This window comes from Myotis nattereri (genome assembly GCF_964212035.1).
Source record: "Myotis nattereri genome assembly, chromosome: 3".
Lineage (NCBI taxonomy): Eukaryota > Metazoa > Chordata > Mammalia > Chiroptera > Vespertilionidae > Myotis > Myotis nattereri.
In genome coordinates this window covers 20,709,439-20,737,102 of record NC_138077.1, presented here as the reverse complement: position 1 = coordinate 20,737,102, position 27,664 = coordinate 20,709,439, and the positions used below count along the sequence as shown (strand labels likewise).

General features: G+C 39.5%; 1 protein-coding gene across 1 annotated transcript in view; it reads left to right on the top strand.

Moving 5' to 3' along the window:
* Positions 1 to 27,664, top strand: part of PLCH1 (phospholipase C eta 1) — a 64,819-nt gene that overhangs the window by 22,042 nt on the left and 15,113 nt on the right. The window contains exons 7-13 of the mRNA XM_081088192.1: positions 1,556 to 1,676; positions 4,590 to 4,761; positions 7,163 to 7,270; positions 17,869 to 18,030; positions 20,709 to 20,780; positions 23,824 to 23,918; positions 24,254 to 24,351. Coding sequence (XP_080944318.1) covers positions 1,556 to 1,676; positions 4,590 to 4,761; positions 7,163 to 7,270; positions 17,869 to 18,030; positions 20,709 to 20,780; positions 23,824 to 23,918; positions 24,254 to 24,351 — 828 coding nt within the window. The remainder of the gene's footprint in view (positions 1 to 1,555; positions 1,677 to 4,589; positions 4,762 to 7,162; positions 7,271 to 17,868; positions 18,031 to 20,708; positions 20,781 to 23,823; positions 23,919 to 24,253; positions 24,352 to 27,664) is intronic.

Below are 27,664 nucleotides of genomic sequence, written 5' to 3'. Positions count from 1 at the left end.
AAATGGTGTGCCTGCGTGTAAGGAGCATAAGGGAAATGAATGCAACACGATTACAGTAATCGGTCATTAGCAAACATTGTAGTTTGTTATTAATAATTATGTATAACAGAATATTGTAAAAATTAAGTTACTAAATTTTTATTAAAACGTTTCTTACATACCGTTATATTGGCCACAAAAATAATCGTTGTGGGCCGCATGCGGCCTGTGGGCCACAAGTTTGACATGCTTGGTGTAGGGCAAGGTTTTGTAGACCAGACCTAGATGTGGTACACATCATTTCTGCCCACAGTTTAATGACCACATCCCACTGCAAGGGAAGGCTGGTCAGTTAGTCCAGCTGTGTGCCAGGGTGAAAGGGAAAGCAGGCTGAGTGAATGGCTAGCCTGTCTCTAGCACCAGATTTAGGGACCTTGGGGTTAAGCAGGCAGGGGCTGCTATAGGATATTTATTAATACATTTAGCATATATCTGCTGGGTATACAATATGTGTTGGATGCTGTGTTATGTACCTGGTAGGCTTTTGAGCAAAGGAGCAGTGTTTTGAGAAATGAGTCTGATAAAACAAGAGAAGGCAAACTCTTAAGTCTGGGAGGATGGTGAGAGAGCCAATGTCTCTCCAGCTCGGAGCCAGTGCGGTTGTCTACACACATAACAATATCAATTTATCAATAACCATATCAGTTACTATGTGCCATATTATAAGTAACTTTATATATACTTAATCACCACTGAGACTTATGATTAAGTGCTATTACTATTTTCCTTTTATAGTTAGTCATTTGCCCATATTCACATAAATCTTGGCAGGACCTGGGGATTTGAACTTCAGAAGTTCATGTTATTTTATAACTATGGTAGAATTAATAAAATAGAAATAAATCTAACAGAAACATAATGATTTTAAATAAACAATAATGAAAAACCTTGTTAATTGATTTGAGATGGTCACTGTGACTTATTAAAAGACCTTAGTAAACTGAAGATGTGAAATTAAAGAAACGACCTGTTAAGAAATATCACTATCCTTGGAACACTTGATTGGATTCAGATCAATTTCATTTTCTTTAAAAAAAATGTTTTTATTGATTTTAGAAAGAGAGGAAAAGAGGGATAGAGAGAAAAACATTGATGTGAGAGAGAAGCATCGATCAGCTGCCACCTGCATAACCCCTACTGGGGATCAAGCCTGCAACCCTGTCATGTGCCCTGACCAGGAATCAACCAGTGACCTTTTGGAGAATGAGACGCTGCTCAAACAACTGAGCCACACTGGCCAGGGTGATTCAGATCAATTTCTAATGAGAATTCATGGTACATGCTAAGCTGATTGTGAATATGACATCTTTGCTAACTTATAAGCACTCACAAACAAATTATTTATCTTTAATTCCTTATTCTAATAAACACCTATTTCTCTGTTCGACATCCTCAGGATCATAACATGGTATATGTATAATCTCGAAAAATAAAATAATACTTGTCTGATGTTTCCAGTAATATTAGTAAATGCCAGAAAGCTTTGGTTGTTGATGAGAAGCTTTGTTTTTGGCAGTTGACTGCTGGGATGGCCCAGATGGAGAGCCAGTCGTTCACCACGGTTATACTCTCACTTCAAAAATCCCCTTCAGAGATGTTGTGGAGACCATCAACAAGCACGCCTTCGTGAAGAATGAGTAAGTGTAGCAACACCTGGGAGCTAAGCTAAGGCGGCACGTGGAGCATCTCCTGATGTGATGTGACGACAAAAGCACACACTCATCCTTGGAGTATTCATCTCTTTTCTGCTACCGTGTGGTTCTTTCCTTCCGACCCAACAAAACATAAAACAAATAATATGGACTCTGTGTACATACTTTCTCATGCTCCATCTATTCCATACCCCATCGTGTCTCTAGACGTTGCCTCAAAGTGTGGTCTTGCAAAGAGTGATCTCAAAATTTCTAAACCAGGGTGTACAGAGTGTCTATAAAGTCTGGAAACACAGGTTACTATACACAGTAGTTTATTGATATTGTACTAAATTTCAGTAAAATAATATCTAGGTTCCAGACTTGCTGTGTCGAGCGTACTTATTTCAGTGGACCCCTCCTTCGTATATGATACTGTTGACTGTTTTCTCCCTAATACTTGCTTTTTATGGTTTCTGTTATAACATTCTCTCCTCCATTGCTGTCATTATTTCTCACTCTCCTTTTTTGGCCTATGGTTTTGAGGTACCTATAGGATGGATATGCAGATGAATTTTTACTAAGAATTTTTCTATATAGTTCTGAAACTTGGGGGGAGAGTTCTGGATGTATGATTAGACAAATATGCCATTAGCATATTTGTGTGAGTCTGAAGAATTCTTTTGAGAATTTCATGCTGATTGAATGCATTTCAAACGGGCCGGATCCAGCCCGCGGGCCGTAGTTTGCCCACGGCTGCCCTAAACTGAACTTACATCTCATTCTGCCAAACCTACTCTGGCTCTGTATTTTTTATTATTTTATTTTATTTTTTAGTTAGGAGTAGCACTGCCAATCAGTGGCTTTAGCCAGAAACTGGGAGTCATTCTCAATTTAGCCAATTCTTTTCAATTCGATTTCCTAAATTATCCTTTGACTCTATTGCCTTCTCTTTATTTTCACTTCCCCTTTTGTTCATCTCCACACTGGTGCAATATTTCTCTTTCTGAAAATATAAGCAAGTTGTATTTCTTGTCTTAAAGTCCCACTCCCTCTAGTACACAGCTGTGTCTTCCATGCCCTTCAAAGCCTGGCTCCTTCCTTGTCTTCCAGTGTCTTCTTTCTTGAGACTGAGGATTCTGCCTTCACTGACTGTCTTTAGGATTTCCCAGTGATCCCAGTTCTTTCACAACTCCCAACCCTGGCATATGCTATTCTCTCCGTCTGCAACACCCTTCCCCATTATTCCACCTGCCTAATTCTTACTCATCCTACAAGACTGTTTAAGCAGGGTCCCTCTGGCAAACTTACTGCTTACTGATGCCTCCACCTGAATGAAATGCTCCCTTTTTCTCTTCTTAACGCCTGAGCATATTCCTATTATGTCATATAGTGCTTTCTTATAATTGTTGGTTACTTGCTTTCTTTTTTAAGTCTTAAAGATCATGAACTCATTGAAAATACGAAGCTATGTCTTATTCATTCTTTATTGCCTAGCAGGTACCTGCAATATACCAGACACTCAAGAAATGACTTTTCAATTTAAAGAAGCAAATTAAAATTGCATAAAATTATTCTTATGAAAGTTAGTAGCCTTTTAAATTTTTAATATTTGGTCTTGTCATTAATTAACCATGAGGTTAAAATGCTGTTCTAATAAGAGGCACTTGCTGCATAGCAGGTGTAGTTTACAGTGTGTTCTTCATGGAAGAACCTCGAGTACTGATTTCTGATGTGCCATTACTCTAGTCTTAGCCAAGATGCAGAAGGGATTTTACCACTCCATTCCCAATATGTGAAGTAGCCTGTTGAGAAGACCTGCTGCGTGTATCTCAAGGGAATGTCTGGTGACCTGACAGTGCTTGCTTCAAGCTCTGGAATCCTTAAAGAGAAGAGCACTTCAAATTAAAACAACTCATAAGCCTATTTAGCACACTTCAAAAGTTCATTCTTCTTTTCCTTCTTAAATTTTAGTTGCATGTTTAAACCAGGGTTTATCAAAGTGTGTGTATAGATTTTTTGTTACACCCTATATATTACCTATTACTTTGGAAAATATTGATAGAAAACTGAAAAAAATCAATCAGTCTGAATTTGAAATAATTTCTCGCTCTGAGGAAGAAAACAAAATCAGAAGAGGAGGGATATCACACAATCCGTTCTGCTCCACTTGCTGGCCTGGGTGCCACCTCTCAGGCTGCCTTTTCTGATCATGTCTCTCTGGTCTCAAGTTCTCTGCGCAGAAACCTGAGTGCTGGCGGAGAGGGGATGCTTGAGCTTTCTGTCTTTTTCTTTTTATCTGAAAGTAAAGACTAGTATATGATTATCTACAAATGACTGAAATGCCTGGCAGGGGATCCTATAAATGCCATTATTTTATCTTCAAGAGTAATATTCAAGCTGGGGGCTGATTATGCATTTTATTTGTATATTTTATTTATAACATATATGATATATTAAATGTAGATATCTGCATTTTAGGATATTCAGGGGTCTCTGAGATGTTTCTGGACTTTTGAATAAATAAGACAGAATTACATTATATGAGTTTTATTTCTTTAGGCTTCTTATCACTCTTAAAATTTTCTCCTTTCTTCATTTAAATCAATTTCTATGTAGATATATCTACATATATCTATAGATAGAGAGAGATATATGGTTATTTTTTTTCCATGATACAAAATAGCAAACTAAGCAATCCCATATGGATTGGTATTTTATCCATTACGTCTAGCAAAATATATTTACTCAGAGGAGTTGTTTTGTTTAATGCATCTCTCATTTTCCTCAGTTGAAGCATTTTAATTGTCACATTCTCACAAGTTACTAGGATGGCAAGAACATAATGAACATGGAATGATTGCTGAAATTCCCTGAGTTGCCGTGCTCTGCCTTTAGAAGGTGTTGCTGTTCTTGCAGGTTCCCGGTCATACTATCGATTGAGAATCACTGCAGTGTCCAGCAGCAAAGGAAGATTGCTCAGTACCTGAAAGGAATATTCCAGGACAAACTGGACCTGTCATCCATAGACCCAGGAGAGACCAAGCAGCTTCCAAGTCCTCAAAGTCTGAAAGGCAAAATCCTAGTGAAGGTAACTACCCAAAGGAACATATTTAAAGGCATGAATGACCAACTCAGCCCTCCCGCCCACCCTGCAAACTGGTTTCTCAGGAGAATAATAGTTACAGTTTGTACATGAGGGTTGTCTTGATTTGTGTATGCACCTCGCTCCAAATTATTTATAGTCCTACCTTAAGAAAAAGCTAGCTATCGAGTGATCACAGATTCTGGAATTTATTTTTATGAAGTGAGAACATCAATACTGTAAGCCAAAGGCTTAATACTTTAGTCTTGTATTAGTTCATACTGGAGAACTGTGTGGGGTACAGGGCGGAGAAGGTTCCTGTGTCCATATCTGAAAGCATTTCTTTCAGATTCTTCTCTCCAATTTCAAGCTCCAATAACTGTCGAGGGTGGGTGTGGAGGGGAGTCTTCACAGTTGCTCGGCCCTGGATAAGTAAGTGAGAAGAGCTCCCTTCCCAGCGGAGCATAGCACTGACAGCGCCCACAGGACTCGCGCGTATGCGAAGGAGCAGTTGGTGACTAGACTGACATTTCCTAAGCAGATTTTTGCGAGAAGGGAAACTTAATACCTGCAATGAATATTATTAATGCAAGGGATAGCCAGAAAGACAGTTCCTTGAGATGGCAGATTGCTTTGTGATTTGACTTAATTCCAGTTCATTTTGTGTTTGGATTAAAACCATCTCGGATAGTTGCATTGTTTTGAGACTAAAAACCTAAGGAAGAGCAGTAGGGTATGAATATTCAAAGTGGTTTATTTGTTGCCTAAAAGGGGTGTGCACAGAAAAGCCAGGTATCAGATAGGAGGTGCAAAAAAGTCAAAGTAACTGTGATGTCATAGCAAGACTTTAAGGGAGGGCAGCGGGTGAGAAAGAGGTAAAGTATTCATCTTTGGAATTGGTCAAACCTGTTTTTCTGTCTTAAATGAAAATTATAGACTGACTCCATCAAAAAGGTGTTGTAAGGCAGCATTTTGAATACAAGCTCCAAATAATGCCAGAGATAACACTGTCAATTTTCATAAAATCTTTCTGAAGTAAATTCTTGTGATGAATACTGATGGCTGTGTTAGAAAGTTGTTACCTTTATCAGCTTGTAAATGCTTCCATGTTTCCTGAATCACCTTTAGCCAGCAGCCAGAAGGTTCAATGTGGAATAGGGCCATTTGATTGAAATCTTTCCATTTTAGACAGTGAAACTTAAGGTAGATATTGATATGGACTGAATCCCTTCTGCATAACTGGACTTTGGTCATTTGACACAGGATGTCCCAGGGCTGATAGGTATCAGGAGGAGTCAGAGCCAGGAAACTGAGGAACTCAATGGAAGGAGTGGTGGGCAATGCGGACTGTGAGTGAAGTATTGCAAGGCAGCCAAGGTCTGTTTGCAATAGGGTCATTCTTCAGACTTTAAGGAGATTTCATAGATCTATAAACCATCATGCTCCTGTTTAAAGCAAAAACAAGTAAACTGATTTTCCTATGTTCCTCTAGTATCAGAGTGACTTCTGATTCAAAAGGTATCATTTGAATGACTATGTACCACTTTGGAGATAGGCAAGTTATTTATTATTATAATAACTAAAACACATACACACTTTCCAACTATATCTATATCTATATCTATATCTATATCTATATCTATATCTATATCTATCTATATCATCTATATCTATATAATGCTTCTCTTAAGGATGTGGAATGGGATTATGCTTGTTATAGTGAGCCATATATTCTCAAAAATAAGCCTGATTTTTATTTGTAAATATAACATCTGTAATTAATTTATATTTAGTTGAAAGTAATTAATCTACCTTTTCTTGAAAGTCTTTTTCCTTGTTTTGCCCTTAACTCAAACTATCTGCTTACTAGTCAGTCTGAAGCAATGATTGGCCAAGGGATTACACATTTTTATTTTTCATATTAAAAATTTTTTAAATTGTAGTGAAATGCAATATTAATATTTATCTGCCATCTCAACCTTTTCAAGTGTACATCTCAGTAGCATTAAGTACATTCACACTGCCATGTAACTAATCCCCAGAACTCTCTTCCTTCTGCAAAACTGAAACTCCACACCCATTAAACAACTCCCCCCAGCCTTGGTAACCACTATTCTATTTTCTGTCTTTATGAATCTGACTTCTCTGGGTGCCTCATGTAAGTGGAATCATATAGTTTATCTTTTTGTCATGGATATTTTACTTAGCCTAATGTCCTCAAGGTTTGTTCATGCCATAGCAAATGTCCTAATTTTCTTCCTTTTTTTGGCTGAATAATATGCCAGTGTATGCATATATCACATTTTGTTTACCGACTCATCTGTTGGTGGACACTTGAACTGCTTCCATCTTTTGGCTATTGTGAATTTATTTTCATTTTTATATTGAGTGTTTTGTTTTATTTCAGGGTAAGAAGCTGCCTTATCACCTTGGAGATGATGCAGAGGAAGGGGATGTCTCTGATGAAGACAGTGCCGATGAAATTGAAGATGAGTGCAAGTTCAAGCTCCATTATGTAAGTGACAGACTTGGCCCTAATTTTTACCTGCTAAGTGCTGCAGTAAAAGTTGCAGCTGTGTTGGAATCCTCACCAAGAAAAGGACATTTATTGGATAAAAAAGGATATTTGTTGAAAGTTACTCAGTGTTGCTTGCGCACAGACACTCAAATGTTTATTGAGTGAATGTGTCAAGGAGTCTTGTGTCTTCGAGTTGGATAGAATGTTAGTGATTAACCCATGTTACCCTCTCTCCAGGGACAAATCCCTTGCTATCACAACTTGAGCAAAACTCAAATTGCAGTTCCAAATGTCACTGTCTTTGTTGAAATAGACTGACTTTCCTATTGTCTCTCTGGCTCCTGCTAGCAGCCCTGCATGCTGCCCGTCACGGCCGACTCACAGGACCCAGCTGCTTGGGGCTCTAGGATGCCCATCCCCACCCTAAGAAAATGGACCATAGGCCAGAGGATTTCCCAGTTCCTTCAGACATGGGGCTCTTGGCTTTCTCTTTAAGTTGCTACATCTTAAATAAATAAAATGGCATAGAATAGTTTGTTACCCGCATGGTGCTTCAGACCCCTGTCCTACATCAAGGAGCTGCCTTTCTAAAAAAGCACCATTCAGCCAGGTCATCCAAGGGAAATGCAAGCCAGGGGCAACTGTAAGGCTTAAAGGGGCACCCCTCCCAGCTGGGGACTAGAATTTCTCAACCTTGCCCCTGCCACCCCCATCTTCTGCAACTCATGTGATTGTCAGGATCACATAATACCCTGAGAGTAGCATTTGCTCATCTTAGTTTGGTATAGGGCTTACAATTTCACCTATGTAGAAAAGTAGTACTTCTCTAGATATCAGAACTACTGTGTTACTCTGCTCTCAAAAAAACAGTGAAGTTTTGTATAAATTCTTCTAATTTGCATCATTGCCCTGAGTTTATCTATTACATTGTTAAAAAATGGTCTGTTCCCTTCTAGACAGTAGTAGCTGAGCTACCTCCCTATAGGTACCAAAGGGAGCCGGCATCATTCTGAAAGGAGGCAAGAGCTGGATGACAGCTGAAGTCTCAGTAGACACTTCTTTCTTGGCTTTGATACACTTTAAAAGATTCAGCTTGAAGTGAAAAGGAAAAAAATCACCATCTGTATTAATCTCTCGCCTTTTGATGGTTTATCTTGGTTCAATTTATTACCACTCACTAATGGGGCTCTGGTTTTAGAAAATTAATCTAAATCTATTTACATAAGTGAAAATACACTTAGTATTTTAAATAGTTTCTTTTTTACTCTCCCAGATATTTACTATATTGTGATTAATTACTTGACATTACGAGTAATGTGGCTCAAATGTCTTAGCTTTGTTTTAGAAACCAGACTTTTGTCTCTGATTTTTATTATCTTTGCATCTTGTTTCCAAGATCTGTTGGTTGCAGGCCTCATCTGAAACAGGGAACAAAGAGGTTTGACTAAGTTACAAGTTTAGGGAATGCTGTTTTTAGTGAAAATGATGATAAAAATTTAGCTATTATTACAATATAGTCATTTTTTGCTCTGAGTAAAACCCAAGTTGTCTGGTTTCTACATCCACCCACTTATTTAATTTTTTCTTTAATGCCAGTGAGCCTTTTAACTTTATAAATTAAATATCTGTAATTATAAAATTAAGTAGCTATAGTTTTTTCTTAAGAGGGAAAGATCAGTAACTTCACCTGTAAAAATATCCAACTGAGTTCCTCTTATCTTCAAAGCTTCTTAGTTGGTTTCTAAGAACCCATATGGGAAGATAGTTTCAAACATGATTCCATAAAGATAGTTATGATTTTTAATTTAGATTCTTTGATTTGGGCTTAAGTGAAGGCAGAAAACACCTCAATTGTGAAATTTTACAAGTGTGTCTTTGTTACACTTTCAGAGAGAAAAATATATAAAGAAATCAACATTCTAGCCCAGCTGGTATGGGTCAGTGGTTGAGCATCAACCTATGAACCAGGAGGTCATGGTTTGATTTCTGGTCAGGGCATGTGTCCATGTTTCAGGCTCGATCCCCAGTGGAGGGTATGCGGGAGGCAGTGGATCAGTGATTCTCCTTCATCCTTGATGTTTCTATCTCTTTCTTCCTCTCCCTTCATCTCTGAAATCAATAAAAATACATTTAAAAAGAAAAAAAGAAATCAACATTCTAGTGGAAATTTGTAGTTTTTACTACACTTTTCCAAATCCTTTATCTCTAATTTTGAACTCTTCTAAGACATGGGGCTGTTGTCTTTTGAAAACCGAAGTGTTATCCTGTAATCAGTCAATTTATACTCCTATTGTCAGCAGAGGGTTCAATGCATTATCTGAATGTCAAATGTAAGTTGCCTGATCTTACCCCGAATGCCTGATCATATTTCTGCAAAAGAGGATGGACTGTGCATAACTATGTGAAACCTTAGAGAAAGTTCTTAACCTCAGTTGTAATGCAACAGGGTGTGGTTAGATTTATGTTATATCTGAATTATTGCAATAAACATTTTAACTTAGCTTTCATGAACATTGCAATACTAACTCCTGAGGCTTAAACAGATACATTTGCACATTCAACCATTTTTTATTCAGCATCTCTTATTGAAGATACCACCATCATGCTATAGGAGTTGGGGCATCTATCAGTAAACAAAACAGATAACAATCTTTGCCTTTATGTAGTTAGACATTATTGAGAGAAGGGGAGGATAGATAAGAATTAAAACAAGTAAGTAACGTCTATACTTATCACTGTACTAGGCAGTGATAAGTGCTAAAGGGACAAAACGAGAGAAAAAGTGGAGAAAGTGTGTATATGTGAAGGGTCTATTGAACTTTTAAATTGATCAGGAAAGGTCTCAGAGAGAAGGTCACGTGTGAACAAAGACCTGAAGGAAGTGAGGAGTTAGCCATGCTGGTATCTGGGGAAGAATGTTCCAGGCAGAGGGAACAGTGAATACAACGATCAGAAGCAGGATTTGTGGTTCACCCAGCATTATCTTCGTGTTAAGCAGAGCCCTCACACAGGCTTCCTATTCCTGTTAGTCTACTGCTATTTCTAACCAAGGGATTCAAATCACACAGAAAGTCTATTTCTCATGTAATAATTCCTTTCTGTTGAATTAATTGAATCCTTTATGTTTCTGCCTCCTACTGTTTTGTGGCTTCAGCCATAGAGAAACTCGGGCTCATGATGTCTAAGCCACAAGGTATAGCAGTGTGTTTAATGATCCAAGAATCACACAGCTCAAAGGCACAGGGAACAGTTTCCTTTCAACCACAGTAGTTACCAGATATGATTCAGCGAGCCAGCTCACCATTATTCATCTTCATGGGGTCTTCTAATGTCAAGGTGCCTTATAGACTTTCCACCACCATATTTCAACTTCACTGATTTTTTTTCTCCTCTTCTAAAATCCTCTGTGAAGCTCATCTCATAAACACCAAGCCTTCAACAAGTTTTAAATGAGTCCTAGTATAGTAACATGTCACAAGTTTTTATTACACTAATGCCCTAAAAACATTATTCAATCTGGGTGTCCATCTCACACTAGCATAGCCACTGTTTTCCTCTCCTCCTACTCCTTTCGCCACAAATTCATCTTCCTAAGTGATTTGTTTGATAAATGAGCTATTATAAGGCCTATGTCTTGTTGGGCTAAGAGTTGTCAGCACTCATAGAAGGGATGAGTTACCTCATGAGGTGGTGAGGTCTTGCTACTGAAAGTGTTCACACAGAGACTAAATGCCCACATGCTGGACATGCTGTTGTATCCTGGTAGCAAGGAGTGGGGAATGGACAAGGTGACTTGGAAGATCCCTGGAAGATTCCAGTGGTTTCTAGAACCTGCTACACTTCTGCAGTCCTGCCAAAGAGTAAAGGTAGTGAACATTTAAGGCCTAACATCATGTATATATTACAGTCATGCACTGCATAATGACATTTTGGTCAACCACGGACCGCATGTATGACAATGGTTCCTTAAGATTATAATGGAGCTGAAATATTCTTATCGTCTAGTGATGTCATAGCCATGGTAACATCATAGCACAACACATAACTCACATGTTTGTAATGATGCTGGTGTAAACAAACCTACTGCCAGTCGTATACAGTACAAGTATAGCACATACAACTATGTACAGCACGTAATCTTCAATGATGATAATTAATGACTATGTTATTGGTTTATGTACGTACCATACATTTTATCATTATTTTAGAGTATGTCTGTCCAATTATGAAAAAAAGTTTACAGTGTGCTGTGTTACACCAGCAGTAGCCTCATACATCTCATGTTCACTGTGCCTCTTGATCTTATCATTTTCTCTTGTGCTTGATTTCATCTACTGTTGTTTTGTACAGAGTAACTTGCTGTATAGGCTTGTGGCCCAGCAGTGGCTGTACCATGGAGCCTATGTGTGTAGTAAGCTATATCATCTAGGTTTGTGTGAGTGCACTCTATGATGTTCGCACAATGACAAAATCTCCTAACAACACATTTCTCAAAATGTATCCCCATTGGTAAGCAGTGTGTGACTGTATATATATATATTCCTTGTGTTTCAAAGGTATCGTCTTTTGGGAACTACAATTGCTGAAGAGAAGTCTCTTATTAGTCTAATTTTTCTTTTCTTGTTGTTAATCTGTCTTCCCTTTCCATCTCTTCATTCTGTGTTTTCACTGTTAAATGACTAGGAGTGGATTTATTTAGCTATTTTCTTATCACTCAGGATTCATTTCCTATTAGCTCATATTTTCTTTCATTCTGGAAATCAACCATTTTTTTTTATTTGAATATTGTTTTATGCCACTTTTTCAGTCCTGTTTCTCTGGAAGTCCTGTTAGATTTATGTTGGGATCTCTCAGTCTATTCTCCAAATCTCATATTTATTCATAATACATATATTTTTATTTTTGTGCTGACTTCTGGGTACCATTTGCAATATTATTTTTCAATTCATTAACTATCTCTTTGACTTGGGTCTAGAGTTTATTTAGCTATTGCGCTTCTCATTTCAGCACTATACTCTTTATTTACAAAATTTATTGGTTCTTTTTTATAGACACTTGCTTTTATTTAATTATTTGACTTCTTAGTTTCTTGTGTGTGTTTTTATGGAGCTATTTCTTCATATCTTTGAGCATCTAAACACACTAATTTTAAAGTGAAAGAGTGAATTCCTGTCCCTTGTGTTGATGTTTTTACCACTCTGTCTTGACATTACTTTTCCTCATTGGTTTTAGAATTTCAAGTTAAAGGCTTCATTTTGAGTGGGTTTTTTCCCCTTTCACCCTCTTTCATTCTGTGTTCACCCTTCTTATCTAGTGATTTGGGAACTGCCTCCTCCTGAGACCCCCCCTCATTTCATATCACATAAGTAGGATCACATGAAGCTTTTCTAGAAGATTCCTGGAACTACAAAACCATTCATTTCAATGTGATTAATTCAGATAAGGAGAAATACATGGGACATCCTTGACCTTCAGGGTGACATTAATTGTGTATGACCCCTCAAAGTTGAGTCCATCTAACTATAGAAGCACAATCACATTGTGAGCAAAAAAATGAATTATAAACTTAAACTGTTAGGTCATTTGGTTTTGACTTAGTGGAAGTGGGTTCATAGGAAAGGGAGGTAAGAGCAGGCTGGAACACCCAGAGAAGATTAGAGAGAGATTGTTGCAATTGTTAAACACACAGACTCTGGAGCCAGGCTACCTGAGTTCCAAGCTGGCTCTACCACTTGCTAACTGTATGACCTTGAGCAGCTCACCCACCTTTCTAAACCTGAGTTTCTTTATCTTCTTTTTCTAAATGGACATCATAACATTTCAAAATGTTATTGAGTCTCTCTCTCTCTCTCTCTCTCTCTCTCTCTCTCTCTCTCTCTCTCTCTCCCCCCCTCCCTCCCTCCCTCCCTCCCTCCCTGACTACCTGTTTTATAAGTTGCATGCACACTCCTGGAAAGTGACTGTCCCCGTGGCTTTGAACTGTGGCAGTAGTATCCTCTCCTGGCCAAAATTGACATCTGAGCTGGAGAAAGAGCAGATCTACAATCCTAGGACTCCATGACATCACACACGTACATTAAGTGACAAGCAATCAAATCTTGAGAGCCCTGCAGTCTGAAATTATCTCCTGATCCTCCTGAGAATCTGTGCTTTTGAAAGACCTGTTGCTATTTGAAACAACTTGAGACACACAGAAAAAATAAGGATTCTATATTCTGTCTGATTTATACTGAGAGCAAATCAAATCAATTGGCTCTATTATTATAAAAATAAGTGATTTCTCCCTGTAGGAAATATAAGTCACTCTCATTCTCTGCCTGTTTGCAAAATTTGACTTTTTATGTACTAAGAGAATAAAATAATAATTTAACTTTAAAATGAGGGCTAAGTTCATTCCCTGCAAAGAACTCAGAAGAATGCCCAATTGTGCTCAGTAAATGCTAGACATCATCAGTAACAAGAATGTCAGCAGCAGCATGATTATTGCTCAAGGAAGTCCTCACCTGGTCCTTGAACAGAGGAGGTGTTTTAAAGGAGCTAAGGAGCAGACAGGAAACAGTGGAGCACGAGAGTACATGGCTGAGTAGCAGCTGCTCTTCAGCCCAAGACTTTCAGGTTATGGGTTGCAAAGCTGTAGTGCACTCACCAAGCACAGCTATGGTATTGTTCTTTCTGCCTCCAGACTCAAGCCCAGAGAGCCAGAAGACATTTGGGGATGGTGAGATAGTCCAGTGTGTTGTTTGTTTGCTTTAAAGCAAAGATGCTCAACTTTGGCTGCACATTGGAATGACAGAGGAGCTTTCAAAAACCCCAGTGCAAGGTCCCTGCCCAGAGATTCCCCTGTGAATGGTCTGGGTGTGTGCCTGGGGTTTAGGAACGCTCCTCCGGTGATTCCAGTGTTCAGTGTAGAGCACCACTGTTTGAGAAGGTCCGCCTTTAAGGGTCAGCCCCTCTTCCCCAATCTCTCCCTTTTCCTGCTGCTTCCCAGCCTGGAGCAGTGGCCAAGATTCTTGGTAGCCCTTCACTTTTTCAGCGATCCTTTTCTTTCTCATGAGAGATAAAACAAGAATGTGTTTATATGTTTGATTTCTTTATTTTTAGTAGGTATTCAGATCATATGTACGTCTCAGAAAAGGAATTCGGAACGGTGATTACTTCCCTTGGGGAAACTCCTCCTTGCCACACTAAAGGGCTGCCTTCCCCTCCCCATCCCCACCATGCATCCTCCCTTTCCCACTAGCTCAGGGAACAAAAGAGCAAGACGCATGTGGTGTTCATCTGTGGTCCCTGGTGCCGCTGCACAATGGCTGGCAGGTTTGAGGTCGTCTGTCTGTCTCCGCTTCCTTTAAGCAGTGCTATTGGGCTCCCAGCTCCAGTGATAATATATTAATGAAACCTCAGCCACACTTTTATTTGGCTGCTGATTTTCTTGTGCTGTAAATCACAGGAAAAAAAATCACAGAATATCATTCCTTCAGCAACAACTCCCCGTGTTTAGAGGCTGTGAAGTGAATAAGTACAGCCTTTGCATTAATCATTCACGATTTCACCAGCACCAGTTGGCTTGGGCTTTGTATGTTTAGCCTTGCTGTGCTGACATTGAGAGTGTTTGTGCATAATGGCCACAGTTCATCTCCCCACTGTCTGCGACTCAGTGTGCTCTGATCCAGAGAAGGAAAGGGAGGGGAACTTGGGGCATTCTGTGTGACCTGGGCACACCAGGTGCTCTTGCAGGCTTTCTCTTTGTGTCCTCCTACCAAGCAGGCCCTCTGCCAGGCTCTGGTGCATTTGATCAAATGCATTGGGGGATTTGCTTCCTGGAGTTCTTTTCTTGGATTCCCTTCCGACCTTAAGTGAAACCTAGTATTTTCCACAGAGGGGTACTGGCCATATATTTTCCAGGTGTCAAAAAGGAATAATGCTTGTTTAAATATGAGCCTGCTCATGACGAACTTGACTCAAGAATTTGTCTTTATTTGGAACAGCATAAAAGGGATGGCTGCAGCACTGTTCGGTGAAATAGGCACAATTTTGTGTTGGAAGTCTTAGGTTCAAGTCCCAGTTCAGCCACTGCATAGGCATGTGTGTTTGGATAAGCTTTTGAATCGTTCTGCCTCTATCATTATGAGTAAAGTTTATCTAACCCTAGTGCTACCTTAAAGGGTGTCTGACAGCTCAAATGAAATATTGTTATGTGAGCGTGCTTTGTGAGTCTTAGCACAATATAGTTGTTTTTTTCTATATTTCCCTGTGCTCTTTTCTCCATGTTCAGATGGTTACTAGTTCTCCTTGATATTGTTTTTCTCATGCTTTTGCTCATGTTGGATGCTCTCACCCTACTCTGCCAGATGATCAGCTCTTAATCATTGTAGTAGATTAATTTGTTGCCACCAAAGGATTTGTCCAAGTCCAAACCCCTGCTACCTGTGAATGTGACCTTATTTGAGAAAATGGTATTTGCAGGTGTAATTAAGGATCTTGGATTGACTGGGTGGGACTTAAAAATCTAATGTCAAGTGTCCTCATAAGAAAAAGAGAGGACACAAACAGGAGGGGGAACACCCAGGAGGAGAGCATGTGATGACCGGGGCAGAGACAGGAGTTATTCTGCCACAAGTCAGTAAGTGCTTGGTGCTGCTGTAAACTGAAGGAAGCATGAAAGCTAGTGTCTTTTTTAAAAAATTTTGTTGTATTGCTTAAAGTATTACAAAGAGTATCACATATGTCTCCTCCCCCCGCCCCCTTGACATTCCCCCGGCCTCCCCTACCCCCCAGTGTCTTGTGTCCATTGGTTATGGTTATATGCATGCATACAAGTCCTTCGGTTGATCTCTTACCCACCCCCTCCCGCCCCCCAACCCTCCCCAGCCTTCCCGCTGTAGTTCGACAGTCTGTTCGATGCTGCTCTGCCTCTGTATCTATTTTTGTTCATCAGTTTATAATGGTCTTTATTATCCATAAATGAGTGAGATCATGTGGTATTTTTCTTTCATTGACTGGCTTATTTTACTTAGCATAATGCTCTCCAGTTCCATCCATGCTGTTGCAAATGGTAAGAATTCCTTCTTTTTTACAGCAGCATAGTATTCCATTGTGTAGATGTATCACAGTTTTCTAATCCATTCATCTGCTGATGGGCACTTAGGCTGTTTCCAGATCTTTGCAATGGTAAATTGTGCTGCTATGAACATAGGGGTGCATATATCCTTTCTGATTGGTGTTTCTGGTTTCTTGGGATATATTCCACTTCTAGGAATATATCCCAAGAAAGCTAGTGTCTTTGGGAGGGAGTGAAACTCTGCCAACATCTTGATTTTATATTCTGGCCTTTGGAACTGAATGAGAATAAAGTTCTGTTGTTTTGAACAACCAGGTTTGTGGTAGTTTGTTACAGCAGTCACAGAAAAACTAATACACTCATTTTTTTTACAGCTTGGCTCTGGTGTTCTCTGCCCTGGGAAATCTCTCCTACATTCCCAAGTCTCTCCAACATCCCCCCCCCCCCCCGTGTACCTGTGATATCCCTTACATCTGTCACTCTACTTGCACCTGCTTCTATAATTACCCATTGATGAGGCTGTCTGTCTCCGTGACAGCAAGGATTCGGTGGGGTTGTGCCTTGTTAATGTTTCTCACCTGGCATATAGCAGCTTGATATGTACTTGTTTTGTGCAAAATGAATTTTGCTCTCAAACTCTCTCTCCTCTTTATTCCGTCGCCCACCAGTGCATTGGCTTAGGCTCTTAGTGCTTGTGGTGGGACCATGGTCTGGCTTTTCATCTGCAGGCACCTTTCCTCTCTCTGACACACTACCTGTTCATAATATATCTAAAATGCTATTCTGGCACTGTCTACCCAGAGACTCTCAGCGACTCCACTCCTCCTTCATTCAAATGCCTCTACTATCTGGTCCCAAAGTATGTTTCCAGCTTTATCTGTCACTACCCTCCTTTATAAATTTCTGCTTTAGGAAAACTAATCCATTCATGTGTTTATAGAACATGCTTTACTAATGTAGAACCTTTGCTAGAACTATTGATGGCAGGAAAGCCCTTCTCTTCATCACTGTTGAAATCTTAATTACCATGCAGAGATTTCCATAACTTTCTTTTCCCTTCAGTGAAGAAAGTGGTGTGTTTTAAATAGCATATTTTTTTTCTCAAATTTATCTATGTGGATATGGAAAACTTAGTCTCCAAAAATTCTTGCTGGCCTTTCCTCATTTGAGAGCATAAAGTAGCACAGTGGGAAGGGTGTAGAGACCTGAGTTTGAATTCTATGGCAATTGCTTGCCAGCTCTGGAACCTTGAGCAGCTTATTTAATTTCTCAGAGCATCAGATTTTGCATCTCTGAAATAGAAATGACAATAAGACTTTATAAGGTTCTTGAGGGTTGAATGCAATCATGATGATCATTTTTTAATGGGATTGGTCGGGGGAGAGGGAGGACCAAAATGGTACAATGAGGTTAACTTATTACAGTTAATTGAGAGAGAATCAAATTATAAAAGCAATATTGGCTTGAATGAAGGGTGTATTCTAATGGATTCTATGTTTCTTAAGGACAATCATTTCCATCGCTTAATTCTTTGCAGAATAACGGGACCACTGAGCACCAGGTGGAGTCTTTCATAAGGAAAAAACTGGAGTCACTGTTAAAAGAATCTCAGATTCGAGACAAAGAAGATCCTGATAGTTTCACAGTGAGGGCTCTACTGAAGGCCACGCATGAAGGCTTACATGCACACCTGAAGCAGGTATAAGCTGCCCTCCGGTACTTGTCCTTTGACAGGAAAAAGAAAGCATATCATATGTGATGTTTCTGAACATTTGTTATTTGGGAAATGCTCCTCCAGTTTCATCCATTTCTATCTTCCTGTTGCTTGAGAAATAAAAATCTCCTGTTGCAAAATAATATGAGAAATAGTTAATAGTTGGATGGGTGGGGCTGAAAATGACAGGAGAAAGCCCAGTACTCCTGGACTCACCTTCCTCATGCTTGTGCAGGTGAGCAGAGAAGCTTTAGCCCACCACATACTGCAGCCTCCCACCTGTCTGGGTTTGGGCAGCCTCCATACCCTGTTGATTGCACTTCCTGGACGTGTCTTCCATCTGTCCACTTCCCTTCTTCTTCGTGGCTTGGTCCCAATCTTAGCCATTGTCAACTCTCACCTAGACTTCTCTTGCCCATCTTCAATAGAATCTCCACTCTGAAATCAGCATGGTTCTTTAAAAATGCAAATCTGATCATGTTACTCTACTGTTCAAAATTCTTTGGAGGCTTCCCATTATGCTGGGGATAACTAACAAATTCTATGAATAGGCTTTCCAAGGACCTGCATCATTGCATCCTTGCCTACCTTTCCAGTCTCAGATCTCCTCATTTTCCTTGTCATACCACCTCTCACAATTGTCATACCAGCCATAACTGTTTATTCCATTGTCTTCCCCACATTACGTTTCCTCTGCCTGGAACACTCCATTCTCACATTTGCTCTAAGTCCTGCTTAGTCTTTTAAATTCCAGCTTTAATGTGATGTCTTAAATGAGTCCTGACTTGAGTGCTGAGTTGGGTTAGCTATCCCCTTTATATTGCCCATAGTAGCCTATTTTATCTTCTCTTTTCTGAAGTTTTAAAACCACAGTTGCAACTACTTGCTCATGTCTGTCTACCTAACTAGACTATAGATTCCATGAAGACCAGAACCATGTCATTCTTGATAACCATTATTATGCTGGCTTCTCTAGTGCTTGGGACTTAGCAAGACCTTCATAAATAGTTGTTGAATGGATGGTTTGGGAGACATATATTTTATATTACACTTCTATATAAAGAGGGTGTGGGAGGGGGGTGAGCCAGGCAAGAAGAATCCCTATTTGATCACTAGCGGTAGCTTTGTAACTTTGGATATATTCTTTAACTTCACTATATTTCAGATTTTTTTAATCTGTAAAATTGAGATTTTAATCATACTTATCTCAAAAAATGGTTGTATATATTAAATGAGAATATATATATGCACTTAGCATAATCCTTGGGGCATAGTAGGTGCCTACTAAATAGAATGCCCATTTACCTTAACTTGCCTGGGACAACCCTGTTTTATATCTATTGTCCTAGTGTAATTATTAAAAATACCCCATTTCACTCTTAAATGGGTCCTGTTTGGGACAATAAGTGACATGATCTCCCTATAGATGGGCTATTAGAAGTAGAAAGGAACTCAGAAGTTAATTGGGTCATTCCTCCTCCATTTCATAGATAAGAAAACAAGTCAGGAGAAGAGGCTTGCCAAAGGACATGTAGCCACTTGGTGGCAGGACTGGGTCTCCTAACTTAGAGAGCAGTGTTGCTTCTATGACCGCATCTGGCTACCTTCTTAATTTCAGGATTTTTGAACAGATAGTGGTCAGCTTTAATAGATCTTCAAAGGCAGTCCATATATATAAATGGTCAACTAAAATTACCCTATAGCCCCCTACCCCGCTAGTATTTTCTGAACTGCCTCTTTCTCCAACTAATAGTCTTCTCCACTCCCCACTCCAAATGGCATCTCTGATTAGTCTATATGGATGCCCTCCCTGGCCGTTTGATTTTAAATAGTTTTACTTACCCACATGCATTCCACGAATGAGGTTATCTCTGTTTCTTCTTGGTTTAGCAGGAAGTTCTGGGAGGGCATGGCCTGTTGTGCTGGTCTCTCCTTAAACCATGTCATTAGTAGTGAACTCTTTTTAGGGTTGATAAATTAATAAAAATCTAAACCCTTTTAGCAGAGTGGCCTTCCTGCATCCTAACGAGAGATAAGCTTGAGCAAGGAGATCTCTAGACTAGAAAATTAACCCACATGAGGAAAGTTCATACATTTTTCCAGTGCTCACCACAGAGGGAATTATTTCAATGAATAGTTAAGCGTTGCTCTGGTTTACTTAAATAAAAATAATCTTATTACCTCATGCATATGCTTGGATTTTATTTATATTTCATGTTTTTAAAATTCCAAATAAGTGTTTGATCAATGTGATTTTTTTTTTTTTTTTTTTTGTAGAATTGGCTCTTAATGATTTTTGGCCATTTTTCAAAATTAAATCTATTTTAACTGAAGGTGATTTTATCCCCACTCATGGCATTCAAAAGACTACATCCTATGCTGTGGAGAGCCTTGTGATCAGGTACTGGATGGGCCACTGAGAGGCCTTTGACCCCAGCTTTGGGCAGCTGCTGGCTGTTCCTGTCTCCTGGATGGTACCTGGGCCTCTCCGTGTCAGTGTCCCCCTGGCAGACTCTGCCACCTTGTACTGGAGGGTGCTTAGCAGGAGGAAGTGACCTCATGCTTCCCACTTAGAGGCAGACAGAGAAGTTTGCCTGCCATTTCATCAGAATGAAGGAAAAAATAAAGAAGAAAAACAGTTATATTGTGCTTTATTTTCTCAGCATCCAGATGTGAAGGAGAGTGGAAAGAAATCACAGGGACGATCCCTCATGACCAACTTTGGAAAACATAAGGTACTAAATGAGATTGAAAAACGAGTGAAGTTCACTTAAATTAAATCTAGAAGGTAACTGGAGAATACCATCATGGCCTTGGAATAACTGAAGGTTGCTTAAATAGGCCTCCAGAAAAGGAAAATATTGATAATTAAATGACTTGGAAATTTAGGAATTGCTGTTCATCAAAAGTATCAAAAAGCAAGTAATACTGGCAAAGAATATTGTCAATACATACATGCAATAGAGGTCTTGTATCTTGACAATATAAAGAATTCCTTGCCGAAACCGGTTTGGCTCAGTGGATAGAGCGTTGGCCTGCAGACTGAAAGGTCCTAGGTTCGATTCCGGTCAAGGGCATGTACCTTGGTTGTGGGCACATCCCCAGTAGGAGATGTGCAGGAGGCAGCTGATCGATGTTTCTCTCTCATCGATGTTTCTAATTCTCTATCTCTCTCCCTTCCTCTCTGTAAAAAATCAATATATTTAAAAAAAAAGAATTTCTACAAATCAATAAAAAAGACAGGTACCCTAAATAATAATAATAAAAAAAACTGGGCAAAAGGTTTATTATATGACACTTCACAAAAGACTTGGAATGGCGAATCTGGAAAAGGTGCTCACCCTTACCTGGGAAATGCAAATTAAAATGCCATTGAGATTCCATACACACCCACCACAATAGCAAACATAAAAAGACTGACAACACCCAGTGATGGTGAGGAAGTTAAACTCTCATGCAATGCTAATGAGAATATGCATTTGTAATAGTACAAATAGGAAATAGTTTAAGTGTCCATCAATAATAGAATGAATAAAAGTTATGGTATCTTCACATAAGGTAATATTTATCAGCAAAAAATGACAAAATTGCAACTATAAACAATAACATGATCTTTATCAATATGACACTGAGCAAAAAAAGCCAGACCCAAGAGAGTACATGCAATTTGATTCAATTTATATGAAGTTTAAACACAGGCAAAACCAAATCAATAGGGTAAAAGTCAGATTAGTAGTTACCTATGGGGAGAAGGCAATGCTGAGTGGAAGAATCAAAAGGCTTTGGAGGGTAGATAATATTCCATTTCCTCATTTGGTGGTTTCATTTTGTGCATGTCATCATGCTGGGTGCTTATAATTCTTGTACTTTCCTCAGTGAAAAGGTTATATAAGTAATCAATTATTGGATGATGAACTTTGTGTGTGAGGTTTCTGTAAGGACATTTCTTGTATTTTAAGGAATATTGTATCTGGAATTTCCTGCCCCATCAGTAGGATAATTTCTTAAAAGGTCCCCAAAATAGTTATTATAACAAAAAACTGAAAATAACCAAAATGTTCACCCATAAGGACTTCTTAAGTGAATCATGATTCATTCACACAATGGACAATTATGCAGCCACTAAAAGATGATCACTCTAAAGAGCTCATCACGCAAAACATTAAGTAAAAAAGTAAAATGAAAAATTGATTACATGGTACATTAAGCATGATAAAAAGTGCTCGAACTGTACGTAAAGAAAATATATCATCATTTTTCCAAATATTATCTGCCATTGGTGATTCATTTCTTAATTCTTTTTGCCTTTTATGTTAAAAAGGAACTTCAAAAAGACACTTATTTTAACACCTCAAGGTACTAATTATATGTAGCATTAGAGAATATTTCATTTCTTGATTACAGCTACTGATTTAAATTAAACTTCTTTTCCAAAGTAAACGTTTTAGGCTGTACTTGTGCTACCATAGAAATAGAATTTGTTATGTCTCAAGCCATAAAAATGAATGACTACAAGACTATTTACAGATTATTTTAATAAGTATTAAGAGTACTTAAAATTGAAAGTTAATATTCTGTAGCTTAGAGGATGACTTCCCATGCCATCTTATTTAATCAACACCACAATAATAATTCTTTAAAAAAGATGTTATTGTCCTGCCCTTTTAAGAAACACAATAGGAAGCTAGAGAGGTTGGCCAGCTTGCACAGGAGATCCTCAGAGGCTAGGACTCCCACACCATGCGCACCGAGGTTTGTGAGTCACAAACAACACCTGAGAAGGTTCCAGACCAAATTGGTGGCTCGCTGTGAGTGCAACGGAGTCGAGTGTGTGTACGCCAACAGGGTAGCTGGTTTTGTATTTGTTGATTGTGAGACGATCGGAAAGGTGACATGGTCTCATGGCAATATGAGTATGGAGTCCCTTTACTTTTTTAAAGCTACATTCCCCAGATGTCCAGGCTACTCTGTGTGAAGGTCTCACCTTTGTTGGTTTGTGGAAACTGTTTTGATGGCAAGGTTTTCTGCAATTTCCTCCCCATCATTTGTATTGTGAAGGTATGTGTTGCCAAATAATGGGGTTCTCTCCAATGTGATGGGAGCGAAACCTCATCATTTCAAAAAGGTTGTATGTCTAACAGCGAATGTGTCCAGACAACACCAGATTAGTCCTGAAGCCTTTCAGCCTGAATCCTGTGGGTAACAATTTCATTCTGCTGCTAGAAATTAAAAGGGGTCAAAACCTCAACAGAGCAGTTTGATATAGATGGTTATTTGAGTGCATACTGATCAAAAGCAGGCATGGTGGTTAATCATTAAAAATAATGCTGCTAGCTTTCAAAAAGATCAAATCTGCCTTTTATAAGTCAACATGAATAGCGAGCTTCCTATAAAGATGATATGTTATTCCTTAATAGTATTTAAATAGATGTTACTTCTTTGACCGTCATTCCTTATAGAGACCGTCAATGCATGACGAATAAGGTCTTTCTAAGACCTACATTTTATGTGGCTTGGAAGTCAATTTTAGAGCATGAAATCCTCAGTTTTGCCTTAGTATTATAATTATGGACATGGCCATGCTTGTTATTAATGGTCAGGCAAGGTGCAATATCTGGGCATTTATTCTCCCTCCAAGTTATTGTCCGTGTGTGTGTGTGTGTGTGTGTGTGTGTGTGTGTGTGTGTATGTATGTGTTAAAGCCCAGTCCATTCTCTGGATGTTGTAGATGTACCTGCTGCAGTTTGTTGTTAAGTTTACTGTGATTTTTTTTTCCAGCAGAAAACCACAAAATCACAGTCTAAATCTTACAATACTGATGATGAGGAGGATGCACAGCAGAATCCTGGCAAGGAGATAGGCCAGCTGTACAGGTCAGAAGGTGTCTCCATGTTTCTTGCTTAGACTCTCTGGGCCTCTCCATCCCCGTCACCTTGGCTGTTTTAGTTGTATGTGTCTAGAGAATTGGATCACAAGATAAAGTGCTCAGTGCAGTGGGGCCCGTAAAGATAACTGGATATGAGATTGATTCTGAATGAGCTGTGAATTCACCACATAAGTAGGGTTTTTAGTGGAAAGAGTGTTGAACTAGGAAACACACTGGGTTCTAATCCTGGCTCCATGAGGAGCAGGTAAGAAAGGTAGAGTAGACAAAGGCCCTCATTTCTTCCAGGTCTAAAGTATCATGAGTCCCTTGTGCATTTCACAGGTTGGGTCGCCGGAGGAAAACCATGAAGCTCTGCCGAGAGCTGTCTGATTTGGTGGTGTACACAAACTCTGTGGCAGCCCAAGACATCGTGGACGATGGTAAGGATTTTTTTTTCTTCTGGATAAATATCCTTGACCTTTCTTTGTCAACAGTTAATTAATTTTTGTTAATCAGATCATCAGCACACATTTCTGGAACTGGGTACAATCCCACTTGAGTTGTCAGGAAACTGACTATTAGGACCAAGCTTTTAGCTCACAGGGATGCCTCTGTTGATTACTGGGGTTGCCTGATTGTCTAGAGGCCAGAGAAACTTCCTACAGGGCAGAGGAAGACTTTATTATAAAAAAGACAAATGTGTCAGAGTAGGGCTTCCCCCACACTTGAACTATAGAGACCTGCCCCGATTTGATGGCCATTCCCAATGTGAATGACCAGAAAAAAGAAGAAATTAATTGGCCTAAAGAACACCTTGAAAAACCTCCTATTTTCTCATTGGAAAATTTGACTTTGATGAAAACAATTTAACCCCAAGATTGAGGTTTCAACAACAAAACAAAAACAAAAAACAAAAGAAAGAAAGAAGGAAAAATTTCAGAAGTGCTGACTCTTCACTGATTTTCACTTATTAATTGCCACAAATTGGGTTGAGAAATTCTAGTCACAAATGTTCTTATCCTGGGCTTTCCTGCTAGTTGCTCGATTCCCCTTTATTCTCAGTCCTTCTCATTTCTATTTTGTCCAGTTAATGAATGTTTCTAGACATAAACTATGGTCATGTGGCTTTTCAATCTACTTTCAATTTGAGTGGAAGTTAAATGTAAATCAGAATCTCCCATTTTCTCAGTAAGTCTTAGTGAAGGGAAATGACATTGTGGTGACTTATATCCTCACAAACCTCCAGGATTTTTCCTTAGATCTCTTTTCCTTCCTCTAACTCACAAGTGTATCTTTTCCTATCTGTAGATTTTCTTTCCTTTTATATTGATTTCTTCTTCAAATAGTGACATAAACATTTTAAATTAATTTCATGTGAAAGCATGATAAACGGTAGGATTCTCAGCATGTGAACAATAGACACATTCTTGTAATAACTGCCCACAGCTAGAAAATAAACCTAGAGTGGTTCAATGGAGTTGAAGGTGTTTTGGTTTAGAGGAATATAATTTCTAACAAATGCCTTAGGAAATCATAATTCTATTAGCTTAAGAGAAAAATAGTATTGAGTACTGTTTAGCTTTTGAACTTCAGCTGTTTTTGTCTTTTGTGGGTTTTCTTTTCAGCCTTAAAATGAACAATAGACAATGAGTGAATGGCTTATTCTAATGCAAAGCAACTCAACTGCATTAATATATTAATTGACATATGCCTATCAGGGTCATCTTGATGATGATGTGGTATGCATATTTATGTGGAAAGACAGCAAACAGTGACACTGATTACAGTACTATATTATCTGCACTAACTTGTCAAAAAGACTGTATTTTCTCCTATCATGTTCAAAGTATTCATCAAAATCCTCAAATAACATCATTTTTAGAATACTTGTGCTGTGAATAAGTTAATAAATTAATGTCAATAAACTATACATGATAAGGAAAGAGTTAATTTGAAGCACATCATCAGATTAAAAATGAATTCTCTAATTGCTTTGCCTCCCACCTGTATTTATGACTATTCCAAGCTCCAGCTCTGGAATGTAGTTGTTAGTCACTTGGCCAGCATTTTCTATCTAAGGGTGTACAACCCCCAAGGACAACAGGGCCCTGGGAGACTGTGCTCTAATAAACATGCACAATAAGGACATAATTCAGGTCAGTGGACCAGCTGGACTATAACTCTACTCCTTGGTTTCATGGGCCATGTCACTCAGCCTGGGTTTAGACACACTCAGCTGTCACAGAACACATTGGAATGAAAATGAGGCTCTGGGCAAGTTGGGCTCTTTATCTAGACTGACCTTTTCCAGCAGGCCCAGGAGACATGGTAGTCATTTTGGGGGTGAGGTATGGATGTTTGGGGAAGGGGTGATAGTAGTGGGAATACTGTAGACAAGGTGCAAAAGATATGATTAGGGGAAGGGTAGGATATTAAATGTTTGGAGGTTTACTCCATCATGACCCCAAATCTGCAGTGTCCTTGGCCCTGGATTGATCCAACCTGATGTCCAAACAGGCATCTTAATATATAAAAACCCAGGGTCCGTAATGACCAAAGGCTCAACCGACTGGAAGTCAGTCCTGCAGTCAGTGCTGGCAACCCAGCACTGACTGCCAAAGGGGCTATGGATCAGGCCCAGAGAGAGTCCCAAAGAGAGAGGCAGGGTCTGATCCACAGCCTCCGTGGCAGCTGTTGATAAGCCGTTGCCTCTCTCTTTCTCTTCGGGCTTCACCAGCAGCTGCACCTCTGTTTCTCTCCGGGCCTCCATGGGGGCTGCTGATCAATCTCACCTCTCTGATCAGGCCCAGAGATAGACCCGGAGATGCTGACTGGCATAGAAACCGACCAATCAGAACCAGATCTAGGTGAAGTGCGAGGAGCCAATGGCTGCCTAGGAGGTGGAGCTTTTGACACTGGCATAGAAACTGACCAATCAGAACCTAACCTGGGTGAACTGTGAAGGCAGAACCTAAGTTGGGGGCTAAGGAGGGGTTTTAAGGGAAACAGCTGTTTGGTGTGTGGTGTAAGAGAGTGGTTCAATTTTTTAATGACCGGTTTGGCAGTATAGTGCATATGGTTGGCTATCAGTCCAGATATAGGGATTATGTATTTTTGTCTGCCAAGAGCACCTCTTCCTGCTGAAAAACGCCCCCGCCCCGCCCCATTTAAGCAATCCTATGTTGTGTAAGACTCCCTCCACGTTCTGCGTGGAGTAGGGTTCGGTATCTGAAAGAGGAGCCGCACAACAAATGAGAGAAAAAGACACGAGATAATTTAGAAATATTGGGGGACCAGGCGGCCAAGTCCCGAAGGACTTCCTCCGTGCTCAGGCCTCACCAAGCTTTTATTGATCTGGGATGCACCCATAGCATAGCCCTTAGGCAGGTGACCCCTGGCAACAAGCAGACTAGGCCATCAGCAAGGATTTACATAATAATAAATGGGGGAGTAGTTTCAGCTACCACTGTCTGGACAAACAGAGGTGGCGCCTAGCTCCAACCTTTGCTAGGGCTTCAAAGGCACCCAGCCTTCGGGGGGTTCTCTGTCTATGTTTATCAGATAGTGAAGGCAATAAACAGTTTCCCACAATCCTATCCTATATAATCTATACTAATAGAAGGGTAATATGCTAATTAGACCAGGTTGACTGGCCATCTTCTGGATATCCAACTTCCTTCTGGACATAGACATGGTGGTGGGGGCCGAGGCAGAGAGGGCAGTTGGGGGCAAGATCAGGCCGGCAGGGGAGGG